The sequence below is a fragment of the Schistocerca gregaria genome, chromosome 3 (genome assembly GCF_023897955.1).
Source record: "Schistocerca gregaria isolate iqSchGreg1 chromosome 3, iqSchGreg1.2, whole genome shotgun sequence".
NCBI classification, from domain to species: Eukaryota; Metazoa; Arthropoda; class Insecta; order Orthoptera; family Acrididae; genus Schistocerca; species Schistocerca gregaria.
In genome coordinates, this window is record NC_064922.1 from 856,690,819 (window position 1) to 856,710,876 (window position 20,058).

General features: G+C 39.2%; 1 protein-coding gene across 2 annotated transcripts in view; it reads right to left on the reverse strand.

The window, feature by feature from the left end:
* Positions 1 to 20,058, reverse strand: part of LOC126354833 (ATP-dependent RNA helicase DDX42) — an 89,191-nt gene that overhangs the window by 5,038 nt on the left and 64,095 nt on the right. For both annotated transcript variants that reach the window (XM_050004781.1, XM_050004782.1), the window contains exons 8-10: positions 13,337 to 13,429; positions 6,083 to 6,216; positions 1,710 to 1,823 (exon numbers count right to left, since the gene is read on the reverse strand). In XM_050004781.1, coding sequence (XP_049860738.1) covers positions 1,710 to 1,823; positions 6,083 to 6,216; positions 13,337 to 13,429 — 341 coding nt within the window. The remainder of the gene's footprint in view (positions 1 to 1,709; positions 1,824 to 6,082; positions 6,217 to 13,336; positions 13,430 to 20,058) is intronic.

Genomic DNA, 20,058 nt, shown 5'->3' on the forward strand with positions numbered 1-20,058 from the left:
CAACGAGAGGTAGTCGGAACCTCGGCGGAGAATTCAGTTGCTGCAGTCCTAGTTGGTACAGAGTCAGGAAGGGAATGCTCCTCTGTGGCCAGACAGTGAGACTCGGGGAGGTGGTGGGTGACTGGGAAGATAAGGCACGGGACATCTGTTTCTGTACAAGGTTGGGAGGATAATTACGGTCTGTGAAGGCCTCAGTGATACCCTTGGTACATCTCAAGAGGGACTGCTCATCACTACAGTTGCGACAGTTTCACTGAGGGCTTCACAGACTGTAATTACCCACCCAATCTTGTACAGAAACAGATACCTCATGCCTTATCTTTCCAGTCACCAACCACCTCTCAAAGTCCCACCGTCCGATTACAGATCCCCCTATGACCCCTCGAGACTCAGTACCACCCAGGAATGGGGCAACTGAATCACATTCTCTGCCAGAGTTTCGACTACCTCTCGCTGTGCCCAATGTCCTCCTCCATTCTTACACAATCACCCCTGATCCCAACTCTTTGCCTCATGGCTCATATCCCTGTAATAGACCTAGCTGCCAGACCTGTCCCACGTATCCTCCCACCACCACCTACTCCAGTCCAGTCACAAATATCACCTATCTCATCAAAAGGCGGAGGGAGGGAGGGGGGGGTATTCGTGCGCCCTGAGAAACCAATCATGTGATCTGCGAGTTAAGCGTTAAGCTGCAACCAGTGTGCTGCATTGCTGCTTTCTACTTGCACATGACAACAACCAAGCTGTCTGAGCACACAAATGGCCACTGACAAACTGTGGCCAAGAAACAGCTACATCACCCCACTGCTAAGCATGTTACCCCACACAATGTTCTTCATTTCAATGACTGCTGCAGAGACCGTAAAATCTGTATCCTTCCCACCAACACCAGTTTTTCTGAATTGCGCAGAGGGGAACTCTCCCTGCAATGTAACTAACATTCCTTTTACCTTCTGGTTTCAACCTCCATTAATCATTGTCCTTAACCATCTAGCCCCTTCCCTATTCCCATCCCAGCACTGCACAACCCACTATTTCGCCAACGCATCCAGTCTTTCTACTTCTTTCCTTTCCCACTCCCCCACCCCTCCTATCCTGCATCTAACCTCACCCCTCCTATCCTGCATCTAACCTCCTGACTGCACTTAGCTGCTCTACCCTCTATCCACCTCGTCCCTATTCGCTCCCACAAGCAGCGCTTTATCGTCCACCACCCCTACCTTGCTGTCCCTCCCTCTACCTTGCTGTCCCTCCTTCTCCCCACTTCAGCTTCCTCCTTAATCCCATTAACCAGTTGCCCCTCCCATCTTCCACTGCTGCTCGGAGTCTGGCTTCAGCAGCCAGAGACTGTGGTCATGTGTGATCGGCGACTCAGCATTTTCACTATATGGTGAGTAGTAACTGTCCTTTTCATAGTGTTGCTACATTCCATGCTGTATTTTCCACTACTATGGTTTACAAATTTCGGCAGGAATGAGAACAAGAATTAATATGAGGGCCTTACAATGTGAGGGTGAGGATATGCTTTGCAATTTTTGAAACCAAGTTATGCATTTCTTTATACTAAGCCTGAGTGTACTTTTTTATTTACGAGTTGTCACCCATCCCTTACAATCTTAGCAGTAGAAGAGTCAATTCAAGCCACTAGAGGGTTAAAGGAAATGCAGAGATGTGTAAACATTAACATTGAAGAACTGCCACAATACCTGTGTTTCATGTGAACCAATTCCTGGTTTTTCTCGGTAGCCAAGCCCTCGCCCACCAACATTTGCTGGCTTACCCTTACCACTTTTGAAGCGTGACTTGCGAAACCAGGCACTCTGAAACATGACAGTATAATGTGAGGAAAATAAAAACAATTTTGCCTTAAAAATAAGTAACAATGAGTTAAAATATCTAAGAAACATAAACACACATAAATTTGGAATGATATTTAATTGTAGGCTCAGACAGTTACTGCCAAAAGTAAAGGATATTAACACATCATGAAGCATAGTCATTTTTAATAATACTAATAATAGTAGTTGTTGTTGTTGTTGTTGTGGTCTTCAGTCCTGAGACTGGTTTGATGCAGCTCTCCATGCTACTCTATCCTGTGCAAGCTTCTTCATCTCCCAGTACCTACTGCAACCTACATCCTTCTGAATCTGCTTAGTGTACTCACCTCTCGGTCTCCCTCTATGATTTTTACCCTCCACACTGCCCTCCAATGCTAAATTTGTGATCCCTTGATGCCTCAAAACATGTCCTACCAACCGATCCCTTCTTCTAGTCAAGTTGTGCCACAAACTTCTCTTCTCCCCAATCCTATTCAATACCTCCTCATTAGTTACGTGATCTATCCACCTTATCTTCAGTATTCTTCTGTAGCACCACATTTCGAAAGCTTCTATTCTCTTCTTGTCCAAACTAGTTATCGTCCATGTTTCACTTCCATACATGGCTACACTCCAAACAAATATTTTCAGAAATGACTTCCTGACACTTAAATCTATATTCGATGTTAACAAATTTCTCTTCTTCAGAAACGTTTTCCTTGCCATTGCCAGTCTACATTTTATATCCTCTCTACTTCGACCATCATCAGTTATTTTACTTCCTAAATAGCAAAACTCCTTTACTACTTTAAGTGTCTCATTTCCTAATCTAATTCCCTCAGCATCACCCGATTTAATTGGACTACATTCCATTATCCTCTTTTTGCTTTTGTTGATGTTCATCTTATATCCTCCTTTCAAGACACTGTCCATTCCGTTCAACTGCTCTTCCAAGTCCTTTGCCGTCTCTGACAGAATTACAATGTCATCGGCGAACCTCAAAGTTTTTACTTCGTCTCCATGAATTTTAATACCTACTCCAAATTTTTCTTTTGTTTCCTTTACTGCTTGCTCAATATACAGATTGAATAACATCGGGGAGAGGCTACAACCCTGTCTCACTCCTTTCCCAACCACTGCTTCCCTTTCATGCCCCTCGACTCTTATGACTGCCATCTGGTTTCTGTACAAATTGTAAATAGCCTTTCGCTCCCTGTATTTTACCCCTGCCACCTTTAGAATTTGAAAAAGAGTATTCCAGTCAACATTGTCAAAAGCTTTCTCTAAGTCTACAAATGCTAGAAACGTAGGTTTCCCTTTTCTTAATCTTTCTTCTAAGATAAGTCGTAAGGTCAGTATTGCCTCACGTGTTCCAACATTTCGACGGAATCCAAACTGATCCTCCCCGAGGTCCGCATCTACCAGTTTTTCCATTCGTCTGTAAAGAATTCGCGTTAGTATTTTGCAGCTGTGACTTATTAAACTTATTGTTCGGTAATTTTCACATCTGTCAGCACCTGCTTTCTTTGGGATTGGAATTATTATATTCTTCGTGAAGTCTGAGGGTATTTCGCCTGTCTCATACATCTTGCTCACCAGCTCGTAGAGTTTTGTCATGACTGGCTCTCCCAAGGCCGTCAGTAGTTCTAATGGAATGTTGTCTACTCCGGGGGCCTTGTTTCGACTCAGGTCTTTCAGTGCTCTGTCAAACTCTTCACGCAGTATCGTATCACCCATTTCGTCTTCATCTACATCCTCTTCCATTTCCATAATATTGTCCTCAAGTACATCACCCTTGTATAAACCTTCTATATACTCCTTCCACCTTTCTGCCTTCCCTTCTTTGCTTAGAACTGGGTTGCCATCTGAGCTCTTGATATTCATACACGTGGTTCTCTTCTCTCCAAAGGTCTCTTTAATTTTCCTGTAGGCAGTATCTATCTTACCCCTAGTGAGATAAGCCTCTACATCCTTACATTTGTCCTCTAGCCATCCCTGTTTAGCCATTTTGCACTTCCTGTCGATCTCATTTTTGAGACGTTTGTATTCCTTTTTGCCTGCTTCATTTACTGCATTTTTATATTTTCTCCTTTCGTCAATTAAATTCAATATTTCTTCTGTTACCCAAGGATTTCTAGCAGCCCTCGTCTTTTTACCTACTTTATCCTCTGCTGCCTTCACTACTTCATCCCTCAGAGCTACCCATTCTTCTTCTACTGTATTTCTTTCCCCTATTCCTGTCAATTGTTCCCTTATGGTCTCCCTGAAACTCTGTACAACCTCTGGTTCTTTCAGTTTATCCAGGTCCCATCTCCTTAATTTCCCACATTTTTGCAGTTTCTTCAGTTTTAATCTACAGGTCATAACCAATAGATTGTGGTCAGAGTCCACATCTGCCCCTGGAAATGTCTTACAACTTAAAACCTGGTTCCTAAATCTCTGTCTTACCATTATATAATCTATCTGATACCTTTTAGTATCTCCAGGGTTCTTCCACGTATACAACCTTCTCTCATGATTCTTAAACCAAGTGTTACCTATGACTAAGTTGTGCTCTGTACAAAATTCTACTAGGCGGCTTCCTCTTTCATTTCTTAGCCCCAATCCATATCCACCTACTATGTTTCCTTCTCTCCCTTTTCCTACACTCGAATTCCAGTCACCCATTACTATTAAATTTTCGTCTCCCTTCACTATCTGAATAATTTCTTTTATTTCATCGTACATTTCTTCAATTTCTTCGTCATCTGCAGAGCTAGTTGGCATATAAACTTGTACTACTGTAGTAGGTGTGGGCTTCGTATCTATCTTGGCCACAATAATGCGTTCACTATGCTGTTTGTAGTAGCTTACCCGCATTCCTATTTTCCTATTCATTATTAAACCTACTCCTGCATTACCCCTATTTGATTGTGTGTTTATAACCCTGTAATCACCTGACCAGAAGTCTTGTAGCAACAGGAAAAGTTGGTAAGACATGTAGATCAGATTCCAAGTTAAACTATAGGTCCCCTTTTAGTGGTAGGATAAATAGCATAGTATGATGTGATTGGCTGGTCCATCATGTTAATAATTGCTGCATTATTCCTTTTCACTCCAAATATCTCATTAATGTCTTCTTTGCTACTAATTATTATAAATAGACACTGAAAGGTCCAGTTGATGTGATAACAGTTACTGGTGGATCACAGACAGCATGATTTACTGCCAAAGTTATTTATTGTTTCAAACTTGTTTAACTACACTCAGTTTTAGCAACATGCCGTACAGCACAATACAACCTTAACCGCCTCACACTGAAATTTTGAAATCAAGGAAAGAAAGTAGAAATATCTAGATTGAATATATTACCAAGCGTGGCTGACCAGCAACAGTGATCAACTCTATCTTTCTGCACTGAACTGTGCTGTGTAACATAAGAACACAGCATGAATAATTAATCTGAATGTATTGTTCAAACAGAAAAGTCTCATATGACCACATTTAGCAAGAGTGGTCAACAAATGCTGACTCATTAATCCAACTGTGCTACACCGAGTGGGCGCAATGAGACAGTGTGGCTGTATAAACATGAAAAAAAGATAAAAGAAGTATTCCCAGAAAATTCCAGGATGATGATGTCAAAGGAAGCTACTGAGAAATTAGTGGGTAGGTTGAGGTGGTCATCTCATATCACAGTTAAGAACTTTCCTTTCCTCGTCGCTGAGACATACCAGCTGATATGCAGTAGTTTAACCATGGTTTTTGAACATTGATAATTCATGTGGAATAAAAACCATATAATCAACAAAGTTTGAAATATTAAGTATTTAAAAATTTAATTTGTGGTTTATAAAGCACAATAAAATTAAATTACAGTGCTAGGTTACAAACTGGTTGTCACTTGTAATCAGAAAGAAATATCTTGTTTCAAAAATGTAATAAAATATTAGTATTTTTCACATGGACTGTGTTTTGTGTTAAAAGCATACTGCTACAATGCATTCACTTGGTCACTGTCCCATCGCTACCCAGTTTTGTTGTTTGCACAGTGTTGACTATTTATATGCGATCCATTTGCCCACCTTTGGCCATGTGCAGAAGATTCACTGCTGCCCACAAGCGTACAGTTTGTACACTACTGCCCAGTTGTGACCAGAACAGCCTTGTGTAGAACGACAGTGATTAGAATAACCACTGTTAAATGTGAATAATTAATTAAACCTGTAGCTTTTCAAATAGTGATTTCAGAACCACCACAATCAAAGATAAAACTAACATACCTGCAAAGCAAGATCTAGGAGCGACTGAGGGACGTCTTGATTGGCACCTTCGAGATTGCGTACCAGATGACCTGCAAACTCCTTGTCCTTTTCTGTCACAAGTGTGTACGCTGTACCTTTCTCTCCAGCACGACCTGTAGGCCACAATTATTCTTTGCATTAAGCACAAAGCATAAATGGACTGTAAAAAGTACAGCTAAACATATGAGAAAGTATGTATTTCAAGGAAGGTTAATAGTTTACTTGTGACTTATGTTGCTCTCACCTCATTACAAAAATCCTAAATTACTGACTTTACATGACGAATGGTTCCATGGTCAATGAACTACACATTATCATATTTTACAGACTATAAGATGCACTTTTTTTTCTTTGAAAAAGTGCCACCAAAATTCAGGTACGTCTTATACTCAAAATTAATGTAAAATGTCCAGTGCTTGATTTAAAATTCCCGTCAGTCTTAAAAATGGCCTTATATCTGATGCTACAGGAAATCTCACTCTAGCTAGTAACATCGAATTCAACTGGTACCAGCAGCACAGCAATGCGACGGACCTGAGTTGTAGGGATTGATATGCTTGCTAACACTGTCTCCCCCCACCCTGCCATCACAAATACAGAACCCTGTCTAGCCTACAATGCGTCCTTGCAGTCTACAGTGACAGTGAACCCACATTGAAAGTGATTTGTGTTATCAATAACAGTTCAATATTTTTGTCAGTAGCTATTTTTGTAATGGAAAAGAAGATATCGATATGATGCGGGCTGTAAATTGAAACTAATGAAAAAATGCAATACACTGTTATCCTTTCAAGTTTTTGTATGTATCTCCTTGTGACTGGATATCTGGGGGACAACGGCCGTTCACTATTGAAAGAAAATTAAACACCTACTGCCATCCGTATAATGTCATTTATTGTACAACTACCAGTTTCAGTGCACTGTGCATTGAAACGCCAAAACTGGTAGCCGTACAATAAATGACATCATAACAACAGCTGTAGGTGTTTAATTGTCTTACAACAGTTGTTCTTTCATGTTGTCCTGATGGTACTAAACTTAATCCAATGATTATTTTCAAGTGCAAAACAGTCCCGAAACCTTTTGAAATAGCACCAAGTGTTGTTGTTCATGTACATGGTATGGGTTGGATGGACAAGAGTGGTATTCAATTATAGAGTAACAGAGTATGGGAGAGAAGGAAAGGTGTTTTATTGAAGAATAATTCTCTTATTGTGCTAGATCAGTTTAACAGTCATTTGAAAAAATCTGTGAAAGAGCAATTGAGACAGGGAAAAACAGAGCTCGCTGTTATCTCAGGAGGAATTACTTCACAACTGCAACCTCTTGACGCCTCAATAAATAAACCACTTAAAGTTTATATGAGAGAGGAAAGGAACAAATGGATGATGGATGAAACCCAACATCAAGGGAGCTTTAAAATGACCTACAGTCAAATTTTGTGTGTGTGTGTGTGTGTGTGTGTGTGTGTGTGTGTGTGTGTGTGTGTGTGTACATCCTTGTTATCAGAGGTCTGGGGCATTTCGGTCATTGACTTATGTAAGAAAATGAAACACTTACAGCCGTCTACAGTGTTAATAGTTGCTAGTTGGTGAAATAACATCACAGTTACAGGTAGTCGGCATAAACCAGTTACGTTGGCCACTGATGCATCGTGTATATGGATGATTTTAACCCCTTCAACATCAGCCTGGAGTACCAAAATTGGTAGCCATTCTATAAATGATATCATAAGGAAAGCTGTAGGTGTTTCATTTTCTTACATAAAATCAAGCAAGTGTGTCAATGAATAAAATAGTCATGGTCTAGAGTGAGAGAAGCCATTATAGTTAAATCTTTCAAGAAGTGTGGCATAAATAATGCTCTCAGTGGCAGTGAAGACCATTTATATTTGAGGAGGACAACAATGAAGAGGAAGAGGAAGAAGAAGAAGAAGAAGAAGAAGAAGAAAGTTCAGACGACCATTTTTAGGGATATTACAGGTCAGATTAGTTTTATTAAGAATTTTTTGTATGGCTTTGCAATCTACTAATAAAGATGGTAAAAATGTTATTTTTTTAAAAATGTGTCTTATAGAATACTTCTTGACCAGACTTTGTCTGACATTAATGTGAGTTAATAACATGAGCTATGAGTTTTTACTTTATTTTTGCTTGCAGACATCTCACACTAACAAACAACACAGTGTTTACCTTTTTATACTGCTTCATAAACTTTAACTCAGCTGCAGACTCAAATATACCAATACAATTCACAAATAAAACAACAACTTTAACTTATTCACAAATAGCAGAGGAGAAAACCAATGTTTGGTGTAATTTAGAAGAACTTTGAGAAAATTATGCAGATACAATTATGCAAGAATTTTAAGTCAGCTTATCTTGACTGCTACCTCAGAGCCTAATGACAGTTCTGCCAAAGGGAGTAACAGTAAAATTAATCTTTGTGTTCATCACACCCAATAAAAAGTAACAACTGCAGCATATGTTTTTACACAGAGGCCTCAGTTCATAATACTGCATTATTAAACTGGACATGAATAATGTGATATTTTTTCTCTTTTAACATGTCATCCTAAAATATACACAAAATCTGCCAGTCTTGGCTCTTCACATAATTCCGAGCATGCTTGAGATGCTAATCATACACTGTTTTCATTACTTTACCTCGAAAGAATTCATAGATGTGGAAAAAAATCTATATGCCTTGTGTATGGGGCAACAAATCCCAACAATAGCCAAATAAACAATTTCAAGATATTACAGTAAATATCAGTTGCTGCAGGTTTTCAGAGTGAGAGAAGGAAGAGATGAAGGTGTCTCCACGAGTGGCATATTGACAATAGTTAATGAGTAACTTTGAATAAAGACCAAACATCACTGGCCAAGAGAAGGGATAAACCTTGTTGTGAAATCTTGCACAACAGCAGCTTCAGGTGACACTGTGTCTTTCCCAGATTAAGGTATCTGGGTAAGTCCTAGCAACGTGGAAGCTCTCTCTCAACTTAAATCATTATGATCACATTTTACACATGACTGCTGTGCAATGCTCAAGATATAAGTCACGTGAGAAGTCTGTATGTAATAGGATATGGGTAGTCTTATGTCTAAATTGCTAAAATATTGGTTTTCATACCCAAAGACAACCAACACTGTGCAGTGAAACTGGTCACCATCCGGGCAGATCAAGAGGCAATCATGCATGTGTCTATGGTCTTAGTTCTCACAGCATTCATAATAATCTGAAGAAAATCATTAAAAAAAATTCACATAAAGAAAAAGTATTCTGTAGTATATGCAATACATCACTATCACTGGGTATGTTTCCAGAAAAGTTGAAATATGCTATAGGCACAGGCACAGACATTAGTCATGTGTGTGGGTTGCATTTGTATGAATGTGTGTATGTATGTTGTCTAATACAGAAGAAGATCTTTTGGCTGAAAGCTCACTTGTTATCAGTCTTTTTTGTTGTGCCTATTTGTGGCTCAACATCTCTACTATATGGTGAGAAGCAATGTATGATTTTCATAACATTAACATCCCTTCACAAGAAGTTCACAATTGCCAATGTTCCCAGAAGTAGTGATTGTAGTCTCACATCACACACACCAGAGAGAAACTTAGTTATTTTACTCATTCATTTGATAACTGCATTTCCAAGATAGTTAAATAAAAAGGAATTGGTACATTGGTAATGCAATTAGAGAACAAAAGAAAATAAATTTGCTTGGAAAGCGAGGAGCTACTTTTCTGCGCCAAACTATTGTAGCCGAGCAGACTGACAAGCCATTTGAATGTCATTTTCCATAGAAAATAGAAAGCTCCCCTCGCTGCAAAAAAAAAAAAAAAAAAAAAAAAAAAAAAAAAAAAAAAAAAAAAAAAAAAAAAATAATAATAATAATTCACTATTGTTACATTTGTTCAGACAGGAGAGAAAAAGAGAGGTAAGGGCTTCATGAAGGAGAGTAGGCAGTGGTGCACAAACTGCAACATTGGTCTGTGTGCCCTACAGTGCTTCTATAATTGCTACACCAAAAGTACTTTTACTTGAACCACAGAAAAATATCGTCACTTTCAGGTCCCTCGTTTTAAACATTCACTTACTGCTTTTTGTGAGTGCAAACAAAACAATAATTGTACCAATGAAGAATAAGAGTGCACAGAATATTTTTCCTCTGCAATTATCAGTTGTCCATTTTTGTGTTTATCAGGTAACCAACTTGAGTTGTATATATTACAAGCATATCATATTTCTGTAATACACTCACATTTCCCTGTAACTGTAGTAAGAAACAACACCCGTCTCATATTATATATTTTGCAATGCCAGTTGAAAGCAACCCAGAATTTTGTCAGCTCACAGCCAATTATCAAGTGACGAGGGAAGTCTTCAAATTGTTAAATCTAAAAATGGAAAATCCAAGATAGAATAATGATATTATTATGAAAAGGGTACATTGTTACTCACCACGTAGCAGAGATGCTGAGCTGCAGACAGGCACAACAAAAACACTACTAAACATACAAACTTTCGGCCAGAAGGCCTTCTAATGGGAAAGACAACATACGCACACACAGTCATGCAAATGTAGCTCACATACACAAAACCACTGCCTCTGTCTACAGAGACCAATCTGCAAGCAACTGTGCATGATAGCAGTCTCGCCTCAGCAACTGGAGACAATGGTCATGTGTGAGGGAGTTACATTTGCATCAATGTCTGCGTGCGTGTTGTCCATTTCCGAAGAAGCCTTTCTGGCAGCTTACATGTTTAGTAGTCTTTTTGTTGTGTCTATCTGCAACTCAAAATCTCCGTTACATGGTGAGTAGAAATCTTTCCTTTTCGTAATATCGTAATTGTTGAACCTAGTGAGATCAGAAGCAGTGTAAGTATCAATACTTCATTCTTAAGTGCAACACCACCTGCCACACCACACTACCCATTGTTTCCAATTATCAAAAAGTCAACCGCTATCTGGCCAACACCAGCAAACTGAAAACAGTGCTGTCATTTCTGTCAGTGTTGCTCAGTGTTTTGCTGTCTGCCATCTACTGTTATCACTCACCTGTGTTTTGTTTAAGTGCAGACTTTGCTGTTGGACAGCATTTTGGATTGTATTCCACTTGCTATTGATGACCTGGTCAGTTCTCTACTGTTGTCACAATAGGGCAAGTGTAACCTAGTATGAAGGTTTTAGATGTAGTCTTGTACTGTGTACATGTTCAGTTAATAATGAATCAATATAGCGAACAGAAATAGAAGCAGAAGAGCAACATATTTCCACCATGATGGGATACCAAAGAGTAACCTGTAACAAATGTAACCTGCCCTGTATTTCCCAGAGTTGAAGCAAAAACAAAACCACCTGAAATGAAGCTTAAAAAATGTCACCTGTTGATCCTGTCAATGTTTCCTGACTGTGGAAAGGAGGGGAGGGAGAGGTGTGTGTGTGTGGGGGGGGAAGTATGGGAAAATTGGTCCATAATAACCTTACACCGCTCATATTAGAGTACCTATTGGGCAATTACACTACTTCAATTTGCAATACAATAGTCATCAAGTTCAGCTCATTGACAACAAATTACCTCTACGGAAAGTATTTGTCCCAAAATGCCAGTAAGATAAAAACAGGTTTTCATTCTTCGAACTCTGCCACAAGCAATTTCTATTTTAAGGTTAAAACAATGATTTTATTTTAAAAAAAAGAGAGAATAAACATACTGAAATATTTGTTGGCTTGTTATTCAGATTAAATCTTTCCAACAAAGAGAATAAAATCTTTTGCATAATGTGCAATACATTTACGCCCTCTATATCTGAAAATCTATGAAAAGTGACAAGTGATTCTGAGGATGAAAGAACCAAGGAGATAGGTATAATGCAGTTAGTGCAAGTGATCCAAACTTTACTCAACATAAGAGATTTCGGCATGCAAAGATATTAAAAAATTTTGTATGTGAGATACAAACTGTCTTCAAAATTTAATGAGAATTTTTAATTTTTTGAAAGAATTTTATTTGTTCATCTATATCAATGTAATTCCCTTCAAAACAGTCCCCATTTAGTGTTATTCACTTATGCCAGCACACTTGCCTCTCCCTGAAACACTTCTGGAACTCAGTCCTTGAAATAACTTCTGGCTCTCTTAGCGATGCATTTTTCATCTTGTCTATCCTTGTAAAATTATAATCCTCTGAGGTTCTTTTTTGTTTTTGGGAAGAGAAAAAAGTCACATTGGGCCATGTTTGGTGAATATGGAGGCTGGGGCATCATTACAGTATTGTTTTGGGCCATTCATGAATATGTAACGAAATGTGTGTGTGTGCAAATACCATTAATTATTTTGCTGCAAACCCAGGTGTTTGTTTTTGTATTGCTTCATAAACAGCATTGAATTTGTGAGTACTACTTCTTACTGATCATTCGGTCTTGTACTAAGAACTCACTGTGCACTATGCCATTAAAACTGGAGAACACATTCAGCATTGTCTTCACATTTGACTGCACTTATTAAGCTTTTTCAGTCTTAATGATTCAGAATGCTTCTACTGATGCGACTGAGCCTTAGTTTTGATGCACCTGTAAACCCATCTTTCATTACCTGTTATGATACATTTCAGTAGTGCTGCACAGCTGTTGACTTCAATTAGCAACTCCTGAGCAACATGAACCTGTTGCTGTTTTGTACAAAATTCGAAAATTTTGAAATAAATTTTTCTCTCACACATTTCATACCCAAAACACCTGAAAAAAGTTCATTCTATGAACCAACTGATAAGCCAACTTCTCCGATTGTTATTCGGTGATCATTCATAATTATTTCTTTCATTTTTTCGACAATTTCATTCACTGGTGATGTAATGGGTCAACTGGGATGTTTTTGTTTTTCAACACTTACATGGCTTTCTTCAAAATGCTTAAACCACTGGTCAACCCTGGTTTTACTTATAACAGTTTCACTAACATTCATAAAACTTTGCAGCATTCTATTCCTTTCTTGTAGCAAAATTTAATACAAGGTTGTGATCAATTTTTATAAAAAATAAATAAATACTTGTACTAACAACAAAGAATACCTTTTTAACAGCAGACAACAGACTAGGTATCTGATATAGCTATCAACAAAACAATCTCACAAATTGGACAGATACAACAAGCAAAATTACAAAATTCCTGTTACTTTTGAACACACTTTGTATATCTGGACAGCAGATTATAGAGTTGGGTTACCTGTTCTTCCAATACGATGTGTGTGAGTATCAATGTCACGGGCAACATCATAATTAACAACAGTCCGTATGTGTGGAATGTCCAAACCACGAGCTGGAAAAAACGAGTAACATAGTAACAACAGAAAACCAACACAATTTTAACAATTAGCAAGAAGTAAAAAGTATCTAAACAATGAGTGCTCATAAAGTGGAAACACTTTTTATTGTGCTTTCCAATGTGGTGACGGAATCCGACACGATTGGTTTCTTTAGACAATACCTCATTGTGTGAAGGAATTCCAGAAAATTAATACATACGAGCTATAACATAAAGTAATACTACTTCATACATGCGGCAAAATTACTCCATAGAACAACAAGATTCGTAACTTCATGGCAGATTAAATCTGTGTGCTGGACTGGGGCAAGGCAAGGCAAGTACTCTATGGACTGAGTTACCCAAGCACAAGTCACAACCCATCCTCACAGCTTTACTTCCACTGGTAAGTCACCTGCTACCTTCAAAATTTCACAGAGGTCCTCCTGCAAATATTACAAGATTAGCACATCTAAAAGAAAGGATACTGCAGAGACATGGCTTAGCCATAACCTGGGGGATGTTTCCACAATGCAATTTTCATTCTGCAGCAGAGTGTGCGAGGAGTGCTAGTCTTGCAAGTTTCGCAGAAGAGCTTCTGTGAAGTTTGGAAGGTAGGGGATGAAGTGCTGGTGGAGGTAAAGCTGTGAGGATGGGTCATGCTCATGCTTGGGTAGCTCAGTTGGTATTTCATTTGCCTGCTAAAGGCAAAGGTCCCAAGTGTGAGTCTCATTACAGCACACAGTTTTAATCTGCCTGGAAATTTTGTATCAGTGTACACTCCAATGCCGAGGAAAATTTAATTCTGGAAACATTACCTAGACTGTGGCTAAGCGATGTCTCTGCATTCTTCCAGGAGTACTATTCTTGCTAGGTTCGCAGGAAAACTTCTATGAAGTCTGGAAGGTAGGAGATGAGGTACTGGTGGAAGTAAAGCTGTGAGGGCAGGTCGGTAGAGCACCTGCTCGCGAGTTCATGTACCAGCCTGGCACAGTTTTAATCTACCAAGAAGTTTCATATCTGTGTACACTCTGTTGCAGAGTGAAAATTTCTTTCTGGAAACATGATTCATTGTTATCTTTATGCTTTCAGTTTAAGCAGGAGATCCTGGGTTTGAGTCTCGGTTGGGCACACATATTTTACTGTCCCCGTTGACGTATATCAACGCCTGTATGCAACTAAGCATAGTGATTTCATTGTAATTTCATTCTTTCAGTTTAAGTTTATAAACAATAAAAGATGGTGATGGTATAGACAAAATGAAGATAAAATTAGAAAGGTGTTATGAAGTTTCACATAAAAAGTTTTTGGCTGATAGTAATACAATAACAAATTATGATAAATTTTTAAAGACGAAAAATGTTAGGCATTACTTTTAGATATTTACAATACTCTGATGCTGTTTTTCTGTTTCCTGATCACCCTTATTTTACTCTGTACGGGCTATAGTGTCCTTTTCTGAACTTCAGCATGTCTCTGAATTCCGTCAATATCTTCTGCTTGGTTCACTTGACATATACCCCACACACTGGAACAGTATTCTAGAATAGGTCACACTAGACTCCTGTACAAGATTCCTTTCCCAAAATCCTCCCAACCAATTTGAGTCTTGAATTTGTTCTCCCTATTCTTTATTTCACAAGCCCATTTTATTTTATATCACTTTGTAGAGTTAACCCTAGGTACTTAAATGGTATGAAAGGTTCTAGTTTGCACCTAACACTTTAATACGACACTACTGATTTCTTTCTCTTGTTTGTGTACTCTCTGTTGTAATTATCCAGAAAAAGCTGAGAAAAGCTGCCATTCAGAGAAGTATGCACTACTGATGCTATCTGGAAATTGGTTATATATATTAGGAATGTCATTTGTTCCATTACACTTTCCCAGGCCACATCCAATGTTAGTATTCCTCAAGAATTTCCCATCCAAAATAACATACTGAGCACTATTAGCAAAAAATTCCTCATATGAATCAAATCTTTAAGATGATACTCGACGAAGATTGAATCTAGCAGTTTAATTCAGTCCACCATTTTTAGGATACTGCACACAGAAGTGGGGTTGCCTGAACTTGTGCCAATTCTTTGGGAAAAGTCCCCACTCCACTTGAAAACTAATGTTGTGCTCAAGCTCAGAACATGGTCTAGGAATCTGCAAAGAAATGCATTTTAAGGACAATGACCGTAATTCTCATTTTTACTCTTCTTATAAAAGACAATGACCTGCACTTCACTGCAGCTGGATGATACTGGTGGTGGTGGTTAGAGTTTAACGTCCCGTCGACAACGAGGTCATTAGAGACGGAGTGCAAGCTCGGGTTAGGGAAGGATTGGGAAGGAAATCGGCCGTGCCCTTTCAAAGGAACCATCCCGGCATTTGCCTGAAACGATTTAGGGAAATCATGGAAAACCTAAATCAGGATGGCCGGAGACGGGATTGAACCGTCGTCCTCCCGAATGTGAGTCCAGTGTGCTAACCACCTGGATGATACTGTTCACCACAAGAGATGATGTCAGTGAGAGCTACAAAGGGGTATAATTCTGTCATATCCAACATAAAAGTATAACAGACATTCTGTTGAATTATGCCTCTGTGGTAGTTCTGAGTAATTTCAAAGCCAAGGGAACTTACTTAAGTATCACATGTGTTCCGGTGTGAAGTCAAGCACTGGCACACCGGTCAGGAACATTAGAGCAGAGAGGGCTGTGAAGAGGATGTCAGCTAATTGCATGAGGACCAACCCTTCTCTAGGATGACACTGCGATGGCAGCGCACTCTACACAAGTGTAATGTGCTGTGAATACATAGAAAGATAGATCCCTTATCATTTAGCTACAAAATAGCAGGTCAGCAACTGGAAGCAGTTAATTCCATAAATTATCTGGGAGTACGCATTAGGAGTGATTCAAAATGGAATATCATATAAAGTTGATCGTCGGTAAAGCAGATGCCAGACTGAGATTCATTGAAAGAATCCTAAGGAAATGCAATCCGAAAACAAAGGAAGTAGGTTACAGTACGCTTGTTCGCCCAATGCTTGAATACTGCTCAACAGTGTGGCATCCATACCAGATAGGGTTGATAGAAGAGATAGAAAAGATCCAACGGAGAGCAGTGCGCTTCGTTACAGGATCATTTAGTAATCGCGAAAGCGTTACGGAGATGATAGATAAACTCCAGTGGAAGACTCTGCAGGAGACGCTCAGTAGCTCGGTATGGGCTTTTGTTAAAGTTTCAAGAATATACCTTCACTGAAGAGTCAAGCAGTATATTGCTCCCTCCTACGTATATCTCGCGAAGAGACCATGAGGATAAAATCAGAGTGATTAGAGCCCACACAGAAGCATACCGACAATCCTCCTTTCCACGAACAATAAGAGACTGGAATAGAAGGGAAATAGAGGTACTTAGGGTACCCTCCGCCACACACCGTCAGGTGGCTTGCGGAGTATGGATGTAGATGTAGATGTAGATACACGAAGAAAACATAAGCGCTGGCCCCCATTGGCCGCAGCCCAGTTGAAGACTGTCAGTTCTACAGCAGCGAGTTCAAGAATAGCAACAAGACTAATCATTTCGTTTCTACTATATATCATTGTCTATAATGATGAGATTTCTTATTTTGTCTGTCGCCTATTGCTTGTGACACTTCTGTTTAACGCAAAGTTAAATATTGTAATCATTTCCTTTTGTAATAAACTTCATTAACACGATTTGCTTGAATTGTTGTCTAGTAATTCGAGAACGCAGGTTTCCTAGGCAACCCGTTTTTCTGATGAGTAGGCAGGATACAACAACATATTTGTATCAACTGTAACAATGATATCACATCAGGTGGGTGCTTAAGTTCCTGGTGCTTTTGTTTTGCATGTTGGTATTCTGGTTGCTATGGGTTTATTTATCAAGTGTCATTTTTTATTTGTAGCTCACTGTTGCTCTTTGAGTTTATATATTGTCATTTGGAGACAGCAAGTGGAGGTGGATGCTAGAAAATAGAGTGCCCAGTGGAGAAATTGGAACATTCCCAACATATTCTTCAGTCCAATAGAGGGGTGACAGCAATGGACGCAGCCAAAACAAATGCACCATATCTGAGGATAACGCCACTGGATAGAAAAAAGCAGGAAAATGGTTTTCTCATTTTGAAGAGAATTGTTTTGGCATTAGTGACTCTCCACATTCAGGAAGACCTCTGAGGTTTGATGAAGACTGTTATGCATTGATCCGCATCAGTGTACACAAGAAATGACAAATGAGATGAACTGTGATCATTTCACTATCGTGCGACATTTGCATGCAGTGAGGAAGGTTCAAAACTGGGTATACAGATACCGAATGCTCTAAAACAAAGTCACAAAAATCAGAGCATGCATCTCTGCTTGCTTGTCGTCATTTGCCTCATGAACAACACTGACCATTCCTATCCTGTATAATTACTGGTGACAATAAATAATATCTTTATGCTAAAATAAGGAAAAGAAAGGAATTGTGAGCACATACAAAGCAGTAACTCCCCGTATTAAGACCTGCACACATCCACAAAAGATAATTTTATGCATCTGGTGGAATAGCAACAGTGTTGTGTACTACTAACTGGTTCCCTGATGTGTAACCACCATGGCCAACATTTACTGTCCACAACTGAGACATCTTGCAGATGCTATCCGAGAACAACGATCAGGAAGACTGCCTGAAGTGATGCTACTCCACGATAACACCAATTCGTATTATGCTAGAGTGGGGAGAGGAGTGGGGGGTGGGGGGACACAACACACACACACACACACACACACACACACACACACACACACACTTTACCGAAGTTAGAACGGGAAGTTGTTCTTTGCCTAACTTGTACCCTCAGAATTTCACCTTTCCTGCTCCATACTGAATAACTTTCAAGGAATTTCCTTTCCAGATGAAAATGCACTCCAAATGTGACTTGACAAGTTCGTCTCAAAACCAGGTGATTTCTACAGCTGCGGTATTGAAAAATTACCCCAGTGTTGGCAGACTGTTGTGAACAGTAAAGGAAAATATATTTTTGATGATTAAAATCTAAGTTATTTGTATCTGTTGTGTTTATTAAACTGATGGCAAAACGCTATGCCTTATGCACAAGTCAATAGTGTGAACATGCACTGATGTACAATAATTTAATATTTTGTCTTTCTGTTTGTCATCTGTTTCAATGCAAGACTGACTGGTGAGAGACTTCACATCTATCAGATTTATGTATCAACTTTATGTAGTACCAGCAACATAAAAAGGAACATTGCTAGACATCACTCAGAGGAAGTGTTGAGGGCCACGATCTTTCATAAGTACTAAAGGCTGACTGGTGATGCATCTGGGGTGAGCTTTAATCTTTTTTGGGGTGGATAGTGGAGGTACAGATGGGGAATGGGGGTACAGAAGAGGTGTATGGGTGGAGTGAAACAAATGGGGGTTTTATTATAAAGTGTTCCACTCCACACACAGTCTGTCAGCCTGCTTATATGTATCCCAACTTTTACCTTATAAATATCCTGTGGTTGTCATTCTTGATATTATTCACTAAAGTGGACTTGCTTTGCGGAGATACTTGACCGAAACATGTCCTCTTGACAACTGGCTTCTTCACCTTTTGCACGAGTGGATGCTGAAAGAGAGCTTCCATCTATCCAAGCTACAAAAATGACTCAGTCTCCTATGTGAAAACCCTTCTGATATTACAAATGCAATCTTTTCAGTGTACAGCTCATTTAGAACTGTGTGTGGACAGATCTCTCTTAACCCATAACCCAAAATAGATCACAATATGTATTACTGTACAAAACAACAATTCTCATATCTCCTTAAATGTTCTGGTGCTGACTTCATCGCCTGCGTCCTTTACTCCATGACTTCCAAGACACTGCCAAGCTGTGATGCCACAGCATAAGCAGGTGGAGTGCTCACTCGCCATCACACCTTGTCGACTTTCTGAGCTGAAGTCTTTTACACCACATAAAAGGTCTGTTAACTGGAATACTCTCTTTCAAATTCTAGGTGGCAGGGGTAAAATACAGGGAGCGAAAGGCTACTTACAATTTGTACAGAAAGCAGATGGCAGTTATAAGAGTCAAGGGACCTGCAAGGGAAGCAGTGGTTGGGAAGGGAGTGAGAAAGGGTTGTAGGCTCTCCCCAATGCTATTCAATCTGTATATTGAGCAAGCAGTAAAGGAAACAAAAGAAAAATTTGGAGTAGGTATTAAAATCCATGGAGAAGAAATAAAATTATTTTAATTCTGTCAGAGACAGCAAAGGACTTGGAAGAGCAGTTGAACGGAATGGACAGTGTCTTGAAAGGAGGGTATAAGATTTAACATCAACAAAAGCAAAACGAGGATAATGGAATGTAGTGGAATTAAGTCGGGTGATGCTGAGGGAATTGGACTAGGAAATGAGACACTTAAAGTAGTAAAGCAGTTTTGCAATTTGGGGAGCAAAATAACTGATGATGGTCGAAGTAGAGAGGATATAAAATGTAGACTGGTAATGGCAAGGAAAGCGTTTCTGGAGAAGAGAAATTTTAACACTGAGTATAGATTTAAGTGTCAGGAAGTCGTTTCTGAAAGTATTTGTATGGAGTGTAACCATGTGAAACATGGACGATAAAT